The sequence below is a fragment of the Apiospora kogelbergensis genome, assembly GCF_038363985.1.
Source record: "Apiospora kogelbergensis strain CBS 113332 chromosome Unknown utg000003l_segment0_segment0, whole genome shotgun sequence".
Lineage (NCBI taxonomy): Eukaryota > Fungi > Ascomycota > Sordariomycetes > Amphisphaeriales > Apiosporaceae > Apiospora > Apiospora kogelbergensis.
The window spans coordinates 316,025-333,190 of NW_027117420.1; the positions used below are offsets into that span (position 1 = coordinate 316,025).

General features: G+C 52.7%; 3 protein-coding genes across 3 annotated transcripts; 2 read left to right on the plus strand and 1 right to left on the minus strand.

The window, feature by feature from the left end:
* Positions 1-2,321: 2,321 nt before the first annotated feature.
* On the minus strand, positions 2,322-3,404 carry PG998_004778 (uncharacterized protein; the record flags this gene model as incomplete). The annotated part of the gene is made up of 1 exon (XM_066871596.1): positions 2,322-3,404. One exon carries the CDS (start codon positions 3,402-3,404, stop codon positions 2,322-2,324), a length of 1,083 nt encoding a protein of 360 aa, XP_066731693.1.
* Positions 3,405-5,337: 1,933 nt separating this feature from the next.
* PG998_004779 (uncharacterized protein) lies at positions 5,338-5,792 on the plus strand (the record flags this gene model as incomplete). Its single annotated transcript, XM_066871597.1, has 2 exons — positions 5,338-5,409; positions 5,481-5,792. The coding sequence occupies 2 exons, from the start codon at positions 5,338-5,340 to the stop codon at positions 5,790-5,792; spliced, it is 384 nt and encodes a 127-aa protein (XP_066731694.1).
* A 173-nt stretch (positions 5,793-5,965) lies between these two features.
* Positions 5,966-7,712, plus strand: PG998_004780 (HET-domain-containing protein; the record flags this gene model as incomplete). Its single annotated transcript, XM_066871598.1, has 6 exons — positions 5,966-6,020; positions 6,226-6,409; positions 6,454-6,528; positions 6,858-6,914; positions 7,076-7,202; positions 7,368-7,712. The coding sequence occupies 6 exons, from the start codon at positions 5,966-5,968 to the stop codon at positions 7,710-7,712; spliced, it is 843 nt and encodes a 280-aa protein (XP_066731695.1).
* Positions 7,713-17,166: the final 9,454 nt, after the last annotated feature.

Sequence of the window (17,166 nt, forward strand, 5' to 3'; positions counted from 1 at the left end):
AGCAGTGGCCCAATCCCCCGTAGCGCATGGATACATCATAGATAGTCATCAGAAAACCAAAATAGAAAAGCAGTCATGCACCAACCCCGTGTCGCTTCGTAAACTCCATTCCCCAAATCGGTGGTATCATTATATGATGCTTTTCTTTCGAAACATCGACCTGTTGTTGCTAGCGTCAGTGGGGGTGGCTCTTCGGACGAACGGGCTGGGTGGGTAGGTGGCTGACTCACTCGTCTTAGTAGAGCCTTCTTCTTCTTCTTCTTCTTCTTACAAGCACTTGGTGCATTCGGTGTGGGCGCAGGCCGCGCACTTGTCGCTGATGACGAGCATTCCACCGCACTGGCAGCAGTACTTGGAGTAGGGAGGCATGATGGAAAGCGACGCGGTGGTGGAAGTGGCTTGGATAGGTAGTGTGTGTCTACGTCGTTGCTTCGTTGGCGATGACGCAGGACGGTAGATGTCTGAGTAGCTCGAGCAGAAAGATGGCGCTATGTTGCTGTCGGATTGCTTCGTGGTCATAGAAGCTCGCAGCTGGACACGGGGACAGATGAGAATCAGATGTCAAGAGAGAAGGGAGTATGTGTGTGTTGCTTCGAGGGGATGAAGATGGAGTGCAGAACTCTGGGCAAAGAAGGGGGGATTCTTCGCCCATCTATATAGACGACACGACCCAACGCATGTGGTCGGCCTTGCGCGCCGCTCTTCGTCTCATCGATCCCCTCTTTCTTCGATCCTCGTTCAACTTTCTTTGTTCTCGCCCCGCTCTCGCTGTGCTAGGCAGGCAGGCTCCCGCAAGTCGCCGGTCTGCCGGTGGTGGGCAAGATCATCTTACATGGCTGTCCCCGGTCAAGAAGCATGGCACCTAATCCGGAGGGACCCTTTGCGCATCAGAAAACCCCATCCCACGTCATTCGACGATCCAAAGGCTAAAGGGGAGGGCCAAGGTGTGCCAAGAGAAAAAGTAAAGACAAGAGAACCAAGGTTGACAAGACTGGATTGGACTAGAGGCAGCAGGGGGTTCCGCCTTGGCCTTGGTCTTGGGAGGTTGACTTTGCGTGCTCGGCGAATCACTGGTGCTGCTGCTTGGCCGGCCTTGGGGCCGCTGGAATTAGCAGGCCTAGCAGCCTAGCAGCCTAACAACTGCGCTACCCCGCATGAACAAGCAGCGCTTGCAGCACACTTTCCCACAAGCCTGCACAGCCCAGCGAATGGCACGACACGACTCGAGGGGCAGCGTCGCAGTGCAGATCCGGGGATTAGCGCTGCGACGATGGTGCATGCATTACGCTCGTCTTGTCTCTCTTGTTGCTTGTCCTGTTTGTCCTGCACCACCGCAGCTGCAGCCCTCTTCCATCACTGATTGCATTTACCCCACGTCCTTTATCTTTTCTTGGCCCGGTTCTGGGGACCGTTTTGACTGGACGCTGCCCTTTCCATTGGGGAATGCAAATACATAATATCCAAAGTGCCCAGCGCGACTCGAGAGCGAGCTCGGCCATCCTTCTCTCGTCTGTCTTGCTTCCTCCATATTCTTCATCTATCCCTCCATCACATGGGGGCCCGAGGCGCATGGCCCATCGTAAGAGCACTGCCCATTTGGCATCGTAAGAGGCATCCTGGATGGGTCGATGCCCGAGATTTGAGACGGCGTCGCTCATCGTCATGCGGTGATCGCGCACAATCCATTCGCTCTTTCCACGACTCTGGCTGTCACATAGAGACGTCTTGGGGGCCCTGGCATTCAGACTTGGCCTAGATCGCCCGTTTTGCCAAGCTGAAACTAGAACAAAACTCTGATTAGACTTGACTTCGGCAGGGAGCCATGGTCGAGCTTCCGGATGAGCCACCTACGGATGCCAAGAAGGACGTTGGAGCGTAGGCTGGCAAACCAAACACCCACACAGATTCACAGTCACCCGCCGACGCCGACGCCCAGCGACGGGCATGAGGACAATCGAAACAATTCGCACCCGTCACCTTATTTGGTGAATCGCCAAGGAACCTTGTGGTTATTTTCGTATCTCGCGCGTTGCGGGTATCATCAATCACTAACTATGTACTCTGTCTAAACCGTCGGCATACGCCGTCGCATCGCTTTCCCCCTTCGCGAACCACTCGCGGGGTTCAAGCGCCGTATATCCGATATACACCCTCATTCTAAAACAAAAAGCGGCCAAGATCACGTTTCATCTTGTCTTCCGCCTGTCCAGAACGCCTCGCGCCAAATCATTTCACCCCTTATCAACAGCTACCCCCGCTGTGACGACACAGAAACAGTAAGGAAACACCCAAAGCGTGCCTCTAGAAGGGAAGTCACATGCTTAGAGTCGAACATTCTCATACCCGTTTTGACGGTAATTGCGCCCCGGCTCCTCCCGAGATGAGTCTAGAACCTGCGATGCGTCGATGCTCGACCCGTAGCCCGACGAGCCACCCAGAGCAGCCATCTTGGTGCTGCTGTCGCTGGTCTGCTGCGGGCGTGCGAAACCATTCATGTCCCAGTTTCCCTTGAGCGCGAGGCCTGGGTGGAAGGCGACGAGGGCGGCGCAAGCGAGGATGACCATGGGCCCCTCGATGATCATGAAGATGAGCTCGTTGTTGGCCAGCTCGCCGCTGAAGCCGTCTTGCAGCTCGATGAGTCGGTAGACGGACCGAACGATGATGAGCACCACGGCCGCCGCGAGCGCGCACACAAGGCCCTTGAAGGCCACGGTACCACGAAGGGCACGGAAGCGGTCTTCGGCCACAGTGTCCACCGAGGCACGTCGCCACTCACGCTGCCCTTTGCGTAGGCGCCAGGCGAAGTCAAGGCAGAGGATTGAGAAGGCGACAAGTGAGAAAACCTGGAAGGCGAGACCGGCAATCATGATGTTGACGCCCAAATCGATCGTCTTCTTGTCCGACCTGCCTGTGGCCGTGATGCCGCCTCCCGCTCCCTGCAGTACCAAGGCGATGAAGTCGAAGGTGACGAAGGTCCAGGTGTAGGTCATGGGCTTAAGGCGTGTGAAGCGCAGGGCCGGGTCGAGCACGTGGATAATGCGAGCCAGGCATAGGTACATGCTGGCGGTAATGAACGCGGGCGCGATGGTCAAGGGGACGAGGTAGATGAGGAAGCCGTTGAAGCTGAAAATGTTGTTGTGTAGCATGACTCTTCCGATATAGCCGACAATCTCGCCGAGCAGGCCTAGCGTCATCCACACGCCGAAGGACCAAGTTCGCGACCGGATCGTCCAGAAGAAGTTTGGGAACAGGATCGCGGCGAACAGGGCCGCGTACACAATGTTGCCGGGAAGCGTCGGCAGGTAGTCCATGTAGCCCATCTTGAGGCAGCATGTCTGCGGCGTGCATTCCGAGGTCCTCATGACCTTGCCGCACACGGGCGTGAAGTCGGAGGCGGACACCATGGTGGCTGCGGTGTGCTGGCCCGATCCAGGTCAGGTATTCTATACTTGGTTACTCGGCAAGGGGATGAAAGCTGGTCGGAAGCTGTATTCACGCGGCCGACGAGAGCGAGGAAGTCGACAAATCGTTATGCGATCTGTTGGTCAGAGATGTAGGATGGAAAGTGGCGAGATGGGCCGGTACTGATGAAACATACCCTGACGGCAGTCGGCGGACGTCAGCCGTCTTTATAACATCTCCCCCAACTGTCAGCCATGATGGAGAAGCAGAGTCCCAGATCCATAATTGCATCGGCCGGGTCATCCTCTGCATCTCCTCCGCGGACACCGTGTTTGAGTAAAACGTGGCCCGGGTGTATTGACGCAAGCAGGATTCCCTCAGCCTCTATTACTGTTCCCGGGCGCAGGAAACTAAGCGTCAGATCATCTCTGCTAGTGCCCCTCGCTAAAGGATCCGGCAGCATATCTCGACAAACCACGCCGTCTCCTCATTGGGCGCAGCGACTTCTTACACGGCTTAGTCACCCAGCTGAACCCATTGAAGCTGTAACAGCCCCATAGCCAAGCGCCAAGCCACCACCATGCTTGCGTCTTACCGGTCTTCAGCATGTACCAAGTGTAGGCAGCAGCTTAATGGGACCTGGAAGTCGGCACGCAACCCAGTGCTTGTACGAACTGACCAATCATATCCTATTGCAACCAAGTATGCTTATTCTGACCCCGGCAATCGCTCGCCCGCCCATCATAATGCGAAATCCGTCCGCGGATCTTCAGTCAGCCAAAAATGCTTACGTGTGTGTTTTCCGGTTCCCAAACTCCGGGAGGATCCACCCATTTAAGAGCACCCACCAAAGGAAGATGCGAATGCGAGAACAACGGCGATGATGGTTTTTCAGTCCTTTTTCTCTTGGCATTTCTGATTCTCGCTACTCAGCACTGCCTCGCCTTTTCGTAACAGCCCGGCCCCTCTTGAGCCTCGTCATCTTTCCCATACCATACACGAGAGAATTGGAGGCTATTTATACTCTATTGCTGAAATCGAATGACGTTCCAACAGTGTAGTAGTGCGATTCACAAATCAGAGTTGCGCCTGTCCCAATCACACGTTAAGCCTGCATTAGCTACTGCTGGTCGTTGAGGTGGCTCGGGCAAACTTGAATCCAACGGAGACGGAGAAAAGGACTCTTCGAGAGGCCCTGCGCCATCGTTGTCGCACATTTTTTGAGGTGCACACAGATTCAAGGTGCTGTTGCTATCCACACCTGCACTCTGGCACTTTCTCCACGCGTTAGGGCGAAATCCTCATGCACGAAGAGAGCTGAAACTCCGTATGATCCTCGAGTCACTGAGATTAAGGGCAGGAGTCACAGATATATGCCTTCATAATCTCTGTAATACCCCCTACAGGATTGATTGGTTGGTTTGAACGCTGGGGGCTGTTGTGAGTAATAGTAAGCCAAGTTGCGTGTTTAATATGTCTGGTCAGCATAAGCCACCGCGGCGAATCTCGCTCAAGGCCAGATCTTTTTGCAATTTTGCAACCACTACTAATACAACTTCGGCCCCCTTCTCATAAACATCGCTAGATCTCCTGCTGAAATGAGTTTCGCTTAAGTTGTTGTAGAGATATGAGCAGCTTACGTGTGTATGGATGACAGGAACCAATCAACTACCAGGGCTATTATTAACAACAGACTCTGGCCAAGACCCCGTATCGGTTTTGTGGCCAGGGTCGATGCCGGGGCTTAGGTTGGGCGATCTTAACTACTAGGCATGCAGTCAGGATCCTACGTAGAAGACAAATGTCCCCCCTACTTGGCTGACAGGTTGGGGGGACGTTTTGGTCACTGCTCCGCCCACCTTCATCTACCGTGCCTCACCTCACTGCCTCCCTTCCTCATTAATTCCGACAACGTCCCAGAGAGCCAGTAACAATATGTGGCCCTCGCCTGAATATCCCGCCGATTGGCCACGCAATAGACGTGCCGTCTTTGATCCTCCAGGTAAAGTGAAAAGGGCAGAGCGCTTCGCAATTCGCTGCGGTATCGTGCCCTTCTCACATTTAATCAGTAATGACAGGTCGATGTCACACTTGTCCGCACTGGAGTACTTCTCCTGGGCGGTTTGATGCAAAATCATCCAGACACTCCCCGGGTGCTCCTGAAGACTTTCCAATATGGTAGCGTTACTCTGCTCCAGCGTTCTCAACTTCTGAATCCTGGTGGTGTCGGGAGAGGAGACATTGCTGTCTTCAGGGATACGTTCAACAACCACGGAGCCTTTCTCCTCGAAATTCCGCGACATCAAGATCTCACTTTGGGCGTCATCACCTCGGAAAGCAAACGTCCCGGAGCCCATCATGCTGCGGAGCTAATTTGTGGAGGAGTCTAATAGTTATTGAGGAGCGGGCACGTGAATCTGCATTAGCCCCTTTATTCCACATTCTAATCCGTGCCATCCCGCTGACCCTTCCAGACGATGATGGCCTAGTAGATAATCTGGAGATTGGCAGTGGTAGCGAAAGCTGTCCGGTCTTTTACGAATGAACGGGTTCACTTACCGGCATGGTCACGCCGGTGACCCCGAGCTCCATATCCCATCCTCCGCAGCCGGCCTATGGTATGACAATCAGACAAGGACAAGCTTCAGGTTGGTCTTGTTGAGCAGCTGGAGCGCGGAGTACTACTGAAGCCGGAAATAGCGCAGCAGGGGGTCAAAAGGAATAGCTCCAGCGAATAATAAGGACATTCTCCGAGCTCAGCCAGACTCAGGCGGCATGCAACTTCTATAGGCTGATAGTGTCCAAGCTAGAAGAAGGTCTTAGACTCGACGCAATGCATTGCCGATGTTGACTTCTCTGTCCGCCAAGAAGTCAAGTACGCGGCCTTGAGCTATGTCTGGGGACGTCTTCCAGGCGTTCAGGAGTCAACTCGAGCCAACTTGTTCCGTCTCAAGGCTCCCGGCGCGCTTGCGTCATCCGTATTGGCCAATGCCCTTCCCAAAACAATGTCAGCTGCCATGGCACTTACGTGGACTGCCTCTGGGTAAACAGGCTGTGCGTCATACAGGACGATGTTGTCAGCAAGCCGTTGCATCTGTCACAAATGGGTGCCATATACGCAAACTCGTACGTCACCTTCATCGGACCACAATGGCTTGGAAGAATGGGCACAAGTTTCCCAAATCAAGGACCTGGACAAGTATGAATTATATAACGTCCTGTGGATAGAATGGAGCGGCGGCATCGCATACCGCAGGGCACTCCGTAGGGTGTGGAAGGACGCTTGGGATCGTCAGCCGAAGGAATCCGCAGACGCTTTCCTTGAATAAAGACGATCATTGACTTATGTTGGGACTACAGGCTGCTTCAAAAAGCACTCGACTTTCATATTCACTAAGAGAGATGAGGAACGAGTCAAGTTTTATTTCAAAAATCCGAAAGCCTAACCATTGAAGTTGTCTAGAGGTAGTCGTTCACGAAGCTGGACGCTTCGCAGTCGTGAACCGTAACAGGTACGTATCTGGCACCTAAGAAGCCTGCTGGTTTCGCTCGAATTCCTGCACAGACTCCAGGGCAGCTTCCTGGATAGCCAACTCGGAGACCTCCTCGTCACGGGTGATAAGCTTCTTGCCCTTGTCCTTCGCGATCTGACCCAGCTTCTTGGCTAAATCAGTAGCCTTGCTGCGCGCCTCCAACGCCGCCGTCTCGGCCTCGGCCGCTTCCATTTCCGCTTCCTCCACGTCGCGGCCGAGCAACTTCTTGCCCTTATCCTTAGCCAGGTTCCCAAGCTTCTTGGCCAAGTCCGCGACCTTGCCACGGGCTTCCAGCGCCGCCGCCTCAGCCTCTGCTGCTTCCGCTTCCGCTTCCGCTTCCTCCACGTCACGGCCGAGTAGCTTCTTGCCTTTGTCCTTTGCCAGCTGTCCCAACTTCTTGGCTAAGTCGGCGATTTTGCCGCGGGCCTCCAGCTCCGGCGCCTCCTCCGCTTCCACATCTGCTTCCTCGACGTCGCGGCCGAGCAGCTTCTTGCCCTTATCCTTAGCGAGGTTCCCAAGCTTCTTGGCAATGTCCCCAATCTTGCTGCGCGCTGCGATGTCTGCCGCCTCCGTTTCATCCTCGCCGTCGACGCCGAATGCCTCGACGTCGCGCTTGACGGCGGCGTCCTGGACAATAACATCGCGGGCTGCGAGCGTATTGACGAGTTGGTCGAGACCACGGGCCTCGACGGTGGCACCGGCAGGCAGAAGGGGCGCGGCAAGCACGGCAGCAGCCAGGGCTGCGGTCATGGCGAAAGTGAACTTCATGGTGGATGAGGGGGAGGAGAGCTTGTTATGAGTGTAGTTGATAAAACGGCGGTAAAGGTGGACTTTGATAGGTCCGGTCGTAAGAGAAAGCGTCAAGGAGTCTCTGGGAAGTAAGAGGAAGAAATGAAAAAGTTGTTTGGCAAGCCAAAGAAATCAAGAAAAGTGAAGTTGCTGGTGTTGGTATCAAGTAGAAGAGAAAAGCTGATGTAGAATGAGATGGTGAGGAAAGGGGATTCAAGGAGATGAGGGATAATGTCGAAGGTTATATAGACACCTTCTTCCACCTCCTGTCACATCTTGTCGTTGCTATGTCCAGCTATAGATAGTAGTGAGCCACAGTAACACATCAAAGACTCTATACTCGAAACAAGGCGGTGTTCTATGAAAACAAACCGCAGCCGGACCATGTAGTGAGGACTCAAGCGGCATGCATGACGAACTGTGTAGTCAAAGGCGGCATCCGCGACTCAGTATGTGGTGTCGAAAACGGGGCCGGCAGTTACATAGGGGTGGTCGGCCCGCTTAGCTGAGGCTTGATCCGGGGGCAAGTGGGGATCTCGAAGCCCGCCGTCGCTATATATAGGTGTGTGGCTAGAGAATGTGGCGTACAGAGTGCAATGCCCTGAGATGTCATGTTTCGAGTGCACAAATAAGGTTGATGCACAGCCACCACGCATTAACGCCGCATAGAACCGATGTCCACATTCCCTGACTCTGCGTGATGTCGATGGGATGGAAAAGGTCGTCTTTCTTCCTCGTCCAACGCCATACAACGTGAGTTCAAGCTCATCCCGCTCCACTGCCATGTGGGTTCTTCTCAACTGCCCGGGTGACAGTTGCTTGGCGTTTGAAACGGAACAGTTAAAAATAGGAGCAAGTGGAGGAGAGAAGCAGGTTCGACCCTTGAGGCATTGCTCGCCCATATACCTACCTGGCCCAAGTGGAATCAAGTAGGGTGTGTGATTTGCCAGCTAGCGTGGGGAGAAGTCCATTCAGTAAACCTGCGAAACGAAGCACAATGAAACACGTACGACTCGTTCTTATCGAGACATCAAACCCATGAGCCTGACTATCAAATGGCTTAGTAAACACGAACCTATTCGGCTGTCTGTAGTTGACACATGTCATCATCCAGGTCATATACCGTGAACACTCACTATATCCAATCCGAGAAAGGTGTGAGAGTGTCGGAAGCCGAGCTGCGCCAGGTGAGCAATCTTACTACGAGTTTTATACATCACCCGAGGATACCATGGTGAAGCTACTCACCAAGAACAGAAAGTTCTTGGAGCTCTGCGTAATACGACACAAGGCCTACAAGGGACTGGTCTGAGAGGTAAGAGCCATTATTCCCCCGGGTCTATCAATGTGAGCTGGGGAGATGGATATGTTTGAGACTTTCCGTTATGTATTCCCTATGAGAGTCAGTGTTCATGCAGGGCTTTGCAAAGTTGTACAACCGGTGGTAAAAGGGGTCGGGATGGATAGAGATGTCAGCCATGGCTCTAAAGGGGCATGCTGGCGGCTTACTGCCTGTTTTCTACGCGGTGGATGCAGCTGAGGGACATCAGCGGCGTGCAGCGCACCTCTTTGAACGAAAACGAGTTCCAGAACCTGATCCTGCCGGGGCGATCCGCGTCCTGGCTCAAGCTCAATGCGATCATGGCTGCCTTCGTGAGGCAAGTGAATATGAGGCACCGAGGCGTCCTTGTAATTCTCCTTCTACAATCAGTTTCTTTTACTTGCAGACAGGATACAACCAAAATAGACCATGTGAGAGTTGGCTTATCCTCATTACAACTATTTACTCAATGAAATATCATTAGGGCATTCTTATTACGACGACAACGAACCGGGCTTATGTAATTGACCACGCCTCCAAGTCACGGATTAACCTCACGGTGAACAGGGCGGTGGAGGATAGACGTCGTCTTTGAACGGATCCGGGAACAGAGTTACCATGCCCTATGCACCCCTAACCCTTTTTGGTGGGAGGTACCGATGTTGAGAACATCACGTAGCTGTGGGTAGTCAAAGCAGAAAGATATGGGTTCTCTGTTGTGATGTACATAGGTGATCAAGATGCGGTGCCAAGGATGGCATTCAGAATACACGTTTGAACACACTCAGTTATATTCACAAGTGAGCGAGCCCCTTTCTAGGAAACAGGACGTCTTATCAAGGTGTTGTAGCTAACCGAGAACGCTGGAAAGAAATATACGACACGTTTGCATCGGCCAAAGTCTATACCCTCATGGAACCATCACATTGTACTCCAATCACAGGTTTTTGGGAGCGTCAGACAATGAACTTCATGTTGGGAAACTCCGCTTCCTGTCTCTAGACACCCGATTCAGATTTAGTCTGTGCTCGTGTCTACATGCCAGCTATAGAATTACTTTCGAGTTATTCAAAAGTGAGAATATCGAATCATTGACCGACGGTACAGAAAGAGGACAAAATTACTCAGCCTCCCCGTTATCTCACGTTGATGCGTACCTGACTAAAGAGCAACGCCTGCCCCGGAACGGCCTGTCTAGTGCGTGTACGTGAGTCAAGTGCACCGAAAGAGGAAGGTGCCAGGAAGAGAGCCAGGGCACGTTTTCTCATGGAACACCGCTCAGTTCAGTCAGAGGGGGAGACGACATCGAAGCGGTAGAGCGGATCGACAGTGTTGAGAAGGAGCGGAATGTGGACGTTCCCCGGTTGGAAGTTGCTGACAAAAAGGAGGCGGGCGGGATGGCACAGGTTTGTCTGACCCGACTCAACCGCAAGGAAGGCAATTCAATCACGACACGTCCATCCTTGCCACCTCTGTCCTTCCGGTGCGTCCGGACAGGCCTTGATTGTTAACATGCGTGCGCACTGCGCCAAACCAATTCATAGAGCCATGTTTCTATTGCATGTCGAGAGCGGTGATGTAAGTAACAGCCCACGTTCAGTTTCGTAAATCTTCGCAATGGTCCGAGAGCGCCAAAGAAAAAGGGCAACTCGACACGGCAGCGTTCCCCAGACCACCAAAATCTACCCCAATCCAGCTAGTCCTCGTCCCGCCACTACATAACCTGCGACGGCCACAAACATCAATTGCTGTACGGCCCAGACGGCCAGAGGAACGGGCGCTTGTACGTGCTTTACGAGTCAGTTCAACCAGAAAGAGCTCTCCGTCCTTCGGGGCTCTTTACAGGGCGGGAGGTCTAAAGAATTACCCGATGAGGGAGCGTGAGACAAAATAAAACCCCCCGTTGTTGTATGTGGTGTGTGTGTGTGTGGAATTCGCCTTGCTTGCGCACCAATGCCCGCACGCTTCATCTTGCTAGACGACTTAGGGTCCAGTTGGGGCTGGTTTCCCGCGAAGCAAGTTGTAGAAACTCGGGAGATGCTGAGTAAGATGAAAGGGAGGCGGACGAGGAAGACGAGACGGAAGAAACGAAGGCAAAATAAGAATAAGAATAAAACTAAAAACAAGAGCAAGATGAGCGTTTCTTTCGCGTACCGTTGCAGAAAACAAAAAGGAGATTAGATTGGCGATGTCGACTTGTCAATTACTACTTACTTGACTAACCCAAGCTCAATTTCTCTTCACGCGTCCCGTCGTCACGAACTACTGCAATGCAGTGCAGCAGCCGCTTGCAACTCGGGTGGCACTGGGTGCAGATGCAATTTCAAAATGCGATATGGTCAGTGTGCTCTCATGCACTCGGGGTTCACGATTGGATTAGCAAGGCGGCATCGACCGAGGCCCTGCGGCATGTATGATTTCAGGGCAGACAGGCAAAGTGCATGCATGCAGAGGGAGTGAACGATCCATCTTTCCTTTCTACCCCGCGCTTCATTGCTTGTCTCCGAAATCCAATTTCAATTTCGGACGATGGATGTTCTTGTTTTTATCCCAAGCAATACCAACAAATGTATAATTTGTTTACATTGCAACCGACCGCACTTGGGCAGTTGACCCGAGTTAGGCTTGTCTTGAAGTTAGTGAATTCTCCACGTGCAGCCATCAACCGGCGACCGAGCTTAGAGAGCGAAGCTGAGGTCGTAATCGTATGGAGAAGAGAGAGGGGGAAGCATTGGCCACGAGCACTCTAATCCCAATATGTAATTCCCACCCACCAACGGAAAGCCGTGCACACGTGCTCAACGAACCGGTCATGGTCATGGATGGCATTCCAGATCGAAACGATGGCGAGAACGCACCTCTGATCAGCAAGAGCTGGACGCCCCCCCCCAGCACGACCTTGCCAAAGGTCCTGGCTAGCTGACCAGATACATAGTATGTCAGGTGTGGTTAGTAGAGGCTGGGTATGTACGTAGTATATCGCACACGGAGAGTCCTTGGAACGGCTTTGGGCCCTGGTCCCTAGCCTGACCTCAATAAACCGGGCCTTACCTTGTTGTGTCCGAGCCTGGCCAGCGCCAGTGGTTCCTGGTCCTTGCAGAAGTCCTTGGCTCCCAATGTCTATCCTTCAAGACAATCGAGATTACATACTTGTTGTAGAAGAGGGAAGCCAGCCAAACCAACCCAACAGATCGGGCCATGGCAACAGTTCGAGACGTCACCTTCCCGAGGAAAGCCAGTTCCAAAGCCACACCGTGGACATGGCTCAAGCCAGATCGATCGCCATTTCTGCCACTGCAATTAAGCCACAGGGGAGAGCTGAACGACGCGCCGCCGGACCGGACTGCGAGCTACCTACAAGGCTGCAGATGCTAGGCAAGAGACAGCAGTCAGCTAAACAGGCTTGCAGGCGTCGTCATACCTAGTGCATCCCGGGCGTTTGGAAGAAAGATGAGGCTTCCTTCCCACAACACTGGCAACTGGCTTCACTGTCGTCGCGCCAGGTTTTGGGTTGGTGTAGCGAAATTAGGAGAGGTTCATCTCCGCAAATTGACAAATGACAGGGGTAGGGGTGTGTGCGTTTATTGCTGTTTAAGCATTGCGGCGAATGGCCTACCCTAATGAGAGGAATCATGAATGGGTAATTGCGCTCAATCAATCCCAGGGAAGAGGGCCAGGAAACCCGACTGCGGCCGTCGTCAATTTGCAAGTGTGCCTCCCCGCTGAAGAACCGGGTAATCAAGAGTTGTCTGCATGGTATGAAGCAAACAACTAGTGATGGTTGAAGAAGCAGGAAATCATATGCAAGATGCCGGCGCGGGATGTCAATGGTACGCTGCAAATCGACTGACATTCGGAATTAGACACCCCCTCCCTTGCTTCAAAGTTGGTCATCTCCCCTCTCCCTGCTATCGTAGATGGCCGGTTGTGGTTGCTCGTGTCGTTCTCATCCCGCTTTGCTTTGTAGCAGCGCCCGGAGCACCTCTGTGATCATGGGACAGACGGAAAATTAAACATAAATGTCGCACCTTCATTATCTCGCCCATGCCGTTTGATGCAAGAAGCGGGTCGATGCGCGGGGAAGACATCGACCAGTCTTGCTGCATGGAAGGGAAAGACAAGACCCGTTTGTCCCGAAGACGGGCGGAAACGTGATATTTTCCAGCCCGTTTCGATGCTTCGCGTTTCGCATTATCTTGTACATATTGTTGGGGCGATAGAAACTCCCGGTCAACGCTGACATAACAGGAAGGAATATTCTATACGATGCAGGGCCAGCGCCGATCGACATGTCGCTGGAAATAACTCGAAAGGTACCGACTCGTGTTCAAGCAGCTGTGGAATCCTTGGCATTAGCCAATCGCTGAGCAGAAAGGCGGAATACGCAGGATAGGCAGCAAGAAGAACAAAACAGATGTACAACATAACGAAAGTACACTGGGTTGATGACGATGACGGACTGCAATGACCAAAAAGGAAGAAAGACCCCGGGGACTGTGAGACCCAATCGGCCTGTCCTTGGTGACGCAGATTTTTGGCCGCAATATCAGACGACAGATGGCTTGCCGCTGGTGTTTTGACTAGATGGACTAAAGAGCCTGGCGGCATTGTCGTCGTCGGCTGTGATTAGGCAGTATCCACAGAAAAGACTCATTTCGGTCAAAGTGCCAAAGTGAAGGATAACATTTCGGAAGACAGTTTTATGTCGACGTCCAAAGAGGGTCGTCTTGCTCAAGTGTGTTATGCTAGTGTTAGTACATAGTCGCAATACACACGGTGCGACGCTGTGGTTTTTGCATACCGTCGGAGTCGGTACGGAGAAACATGCCCAAAATCCCTAGCAAGGATTCTCAGGGTAGAACTGTGAGATCTGAGAGCTTATCCCTTGTCGCTGCAGCACCCTGCATGGCCCGTTTTCATCTGCGTTCAGGACCAAGACCTAGGCGTCGCATTGATGCCGTGCTGCATCGAGGGAATTGAGAAGGGCATCGAGCGGGCAACTAGCAATATTTCGAACTTTCGCACTCATCTCGTCCCCGAGGGCGAACAACAAGGATAGCAGTTCAGTGACCAGAGCATGTGTGAACATGGCGCTGGAAAGCTGGAAAAGATAGGGGGTGGCAGAAGAAGAAACCCGGCAAGTACATAGCAAGAACGTGGTAACGTGGATACCCGCCCGACTCAGGGGTAGGGGGAAGATGGCCGACGGGGATCCGTCTTGGGTAAAGCGTCAGGAACATCAGCACTATTGGCTCGCGGAAGCCAATGCCGACCCGCTGTGATGGACGATGCATGGTGGGCCCTTGCAGCTCTGCCACATGCCTTTTAATCGGTCATGGGCTGTTGGAGTTCTGTCAGCTGTTTCTTTCTTCCATCTGATTTGCCTATTGCGACAGTCCATTCGTGCGCTGGATACTCACGCAACAGCGTCGTGACATGAACAGGGAGATTTTTGTATGCAACGGTGGCTCGCTGTATCGTTTCCCACAACTGGACCTCCCAGGGAGGAAAGGATGTGGAGGGATCCGAATACGCCACAGAGATTGATAACCTGCATATCTGAGACACAGACAGAGGCAACCAAACACCAAGAACAAACTTCGCAGGATTTCGTCTATGCTTGGCTAACCACAAGTCGGTCTGAAACAATCAAGGGAAGAGGAGAAAATTTACGTCGTTTTGTGATGGCCCGGGGAGTTGCGTACCCAGGTACGAAAAGTATTTTCTTATTCCTGACGAGGGGCTGCAACCGTTTGTTCCCACGCTCATCAAACTTCAAACGTGGGGGAGAGAGAAACGGTTGGTTGGCACAACCTCGCCTACGTGAAGGCTTGAGCCGGATCTGGAGCATTGTCTCGGTCACGGCATGGCCAAGAAGCCGCACCGCCCTGTGTAGCCGCCACCGGTGACATCCAGTCTCGTATTGCTCCTGTTACAGGGTCTGGAACAAGAAGTGCTAACTCTCGAGGCCGTGGATAATGGCATTGCATAGTTGTACGACTTGGCTGCCTAAGGTTGGGCAATAATACAGATGAAAGGAAGAGCAATGATTGAAACGAATGGTTCAACAGCCAGGACAACAGACAAGCCAGGACAACCCACCCGGTCAGGCAGGACACATGGCTGTGGGCATACATACGATAGTGTGAACTGTTGAAGTCATGATCGTCGAATCCCAACTGCTTGGGAAGAGAATGGGCCTATCAGACCGGGGAGATTGCTCAAGCGGACACCGATTTTCCAGCTGCTGGCGGAGAGTTGGTGGAGGCCATCATTAGATCCATCGAGCGACGCCTCCACGCGCTGCGGGACCGACGACTTGACTGCCGCTTCCTTTTGGGTCCCTTGAATAGAATCATCAATCTATAGTGGTAAGCCTAGTAAACGTGATATCAGATTTCGGTCACTAAATTGGTTTTAAAATAAATAGGATTTTTTTTTAAAGGATCTGCAGATGCAGGTGTCAGACAAGACGGCTGCGGAGGATTGAACAGAGGGAGGTGGCAGGGGAGGAACAGGCGGCAGAGAGACCTATCAGCCTTGGGCGGTTTTAGTGGGAAAGCAACGGCGAGACGGGCGCTAACAAGAAGAGTTAAAAGCCAATCTGCTGAAGCCCTGATTGCCAACGGTGGTATTGGCATCACGCCTGGAGGAGGCTGGAGGAAGGATTATTGAACCCCCAAATTCCCAAAAATTGCATTCGTCTAAAGTATCTGACAACGTGGTTTCTATTACAGTACGAGGGCCGTCATGCTGAGATAAGATGGTTACCTAGAAGCTCAGCTGAGCTGATCTTTGTGCACAGCTGCGAGGTCGATGCAATGTATGCACAGCCGATCGATTTCCAGTAATAAGGAATATTCGTAGCATGCTTGAACCAATCGCCAGGGGTTTATGCTCTTGTCGCCAACTAATGCAGACCTTGTTCCACGGTCATGCGAGTCTCACTGGGGAAAAGACATGCGAATGAAAAAGAAAATTAGACTCAAAAGAAAAGAAGATTGGAAGGGAAGTGGGAAGGAAGGGACGAAGAAGAGGAAGGGGCGTTTGTTATGTCTCGGCCTCCGTCTTTCCTTTCCCAACGTCCACCCCACCGCCCCCAGAAGAAGGCGCTCAGGCAAGTTGACATGATGTAATTCGAACGAATGGCCTCAATTTGATGGGCATTTTCGGGTCTGCGTACGACAACGTCTTATGGTGCCATGACCTTGCGGCAATGTTCGTCATAGGACGATGCGGCCAAAGCTTCCATCGTATCACTCGCGTACTGTACATATGGATAGTAGGCAGCGGTTGCGTTTGCATCTCTGCTTCTGCCAGCCGAATAACGATCATGCAGTTCCGTAGCAGCCGATGGGGGGTTATCGTTCAAATAGTTCATCTTCCAGTGGGATCGGCCCAGCGATAGGCAGCGTGGCAGTCAGGATTGGAGCCCTAGAGCGTGTGCAGTGACTCCGACGTGACAGTGTGTCCCCCCTCCGCGCTCCCGACCCAAGAGGTATCCATCACTTCGGGCACGCCCCTCCCACCCCTGGCAGGGGAAAAAAAGAATCTCTCTCCCAAGCATCCATCCTTGCTCCCAGTCGGGCCCCAGTCCCTAGTCAATTTCCACCGCTCAGGTCGCCCATTTTGGGTCGAGTCTCGCTGTCACCTCCGTTGATTGGAAGTCCACACTTTGGAGGAGGTCCAAATGTCCAATCCAATTGGCAAATCGATTGACTGACTGAGTGGCCTGCATCGACCGAGTCTAATGTCTACCAGACTTTTTGCTCCTTGTCCGGCCTCTCGCCTCTCTCCTCCTCTTGCCGTTTGTTCTGTAGGCGATACCTACCACCTCTTTCCGTTCCCTACTCCGTCCATTTTCTTTCTCGGAAACCCTCACCCATAGTCGTTCATTCACATCCAACTTGGCCGACTTGGCACCCACCTCAACGAACCACTCTCTCCAAACCGATCCGCGGGACAAAGAAAGCGAGCAACACAGCGATCAACCACCAGAAACACGGGTCTTTTTTTTGGTTACAGAGCAATTTCCGACACATCATTAAACACCGTACTACAACCACTTTCTCTGGCATCCAAAGCGAGCCCAATCACAACATTTGGTCATTTCCATTCCAG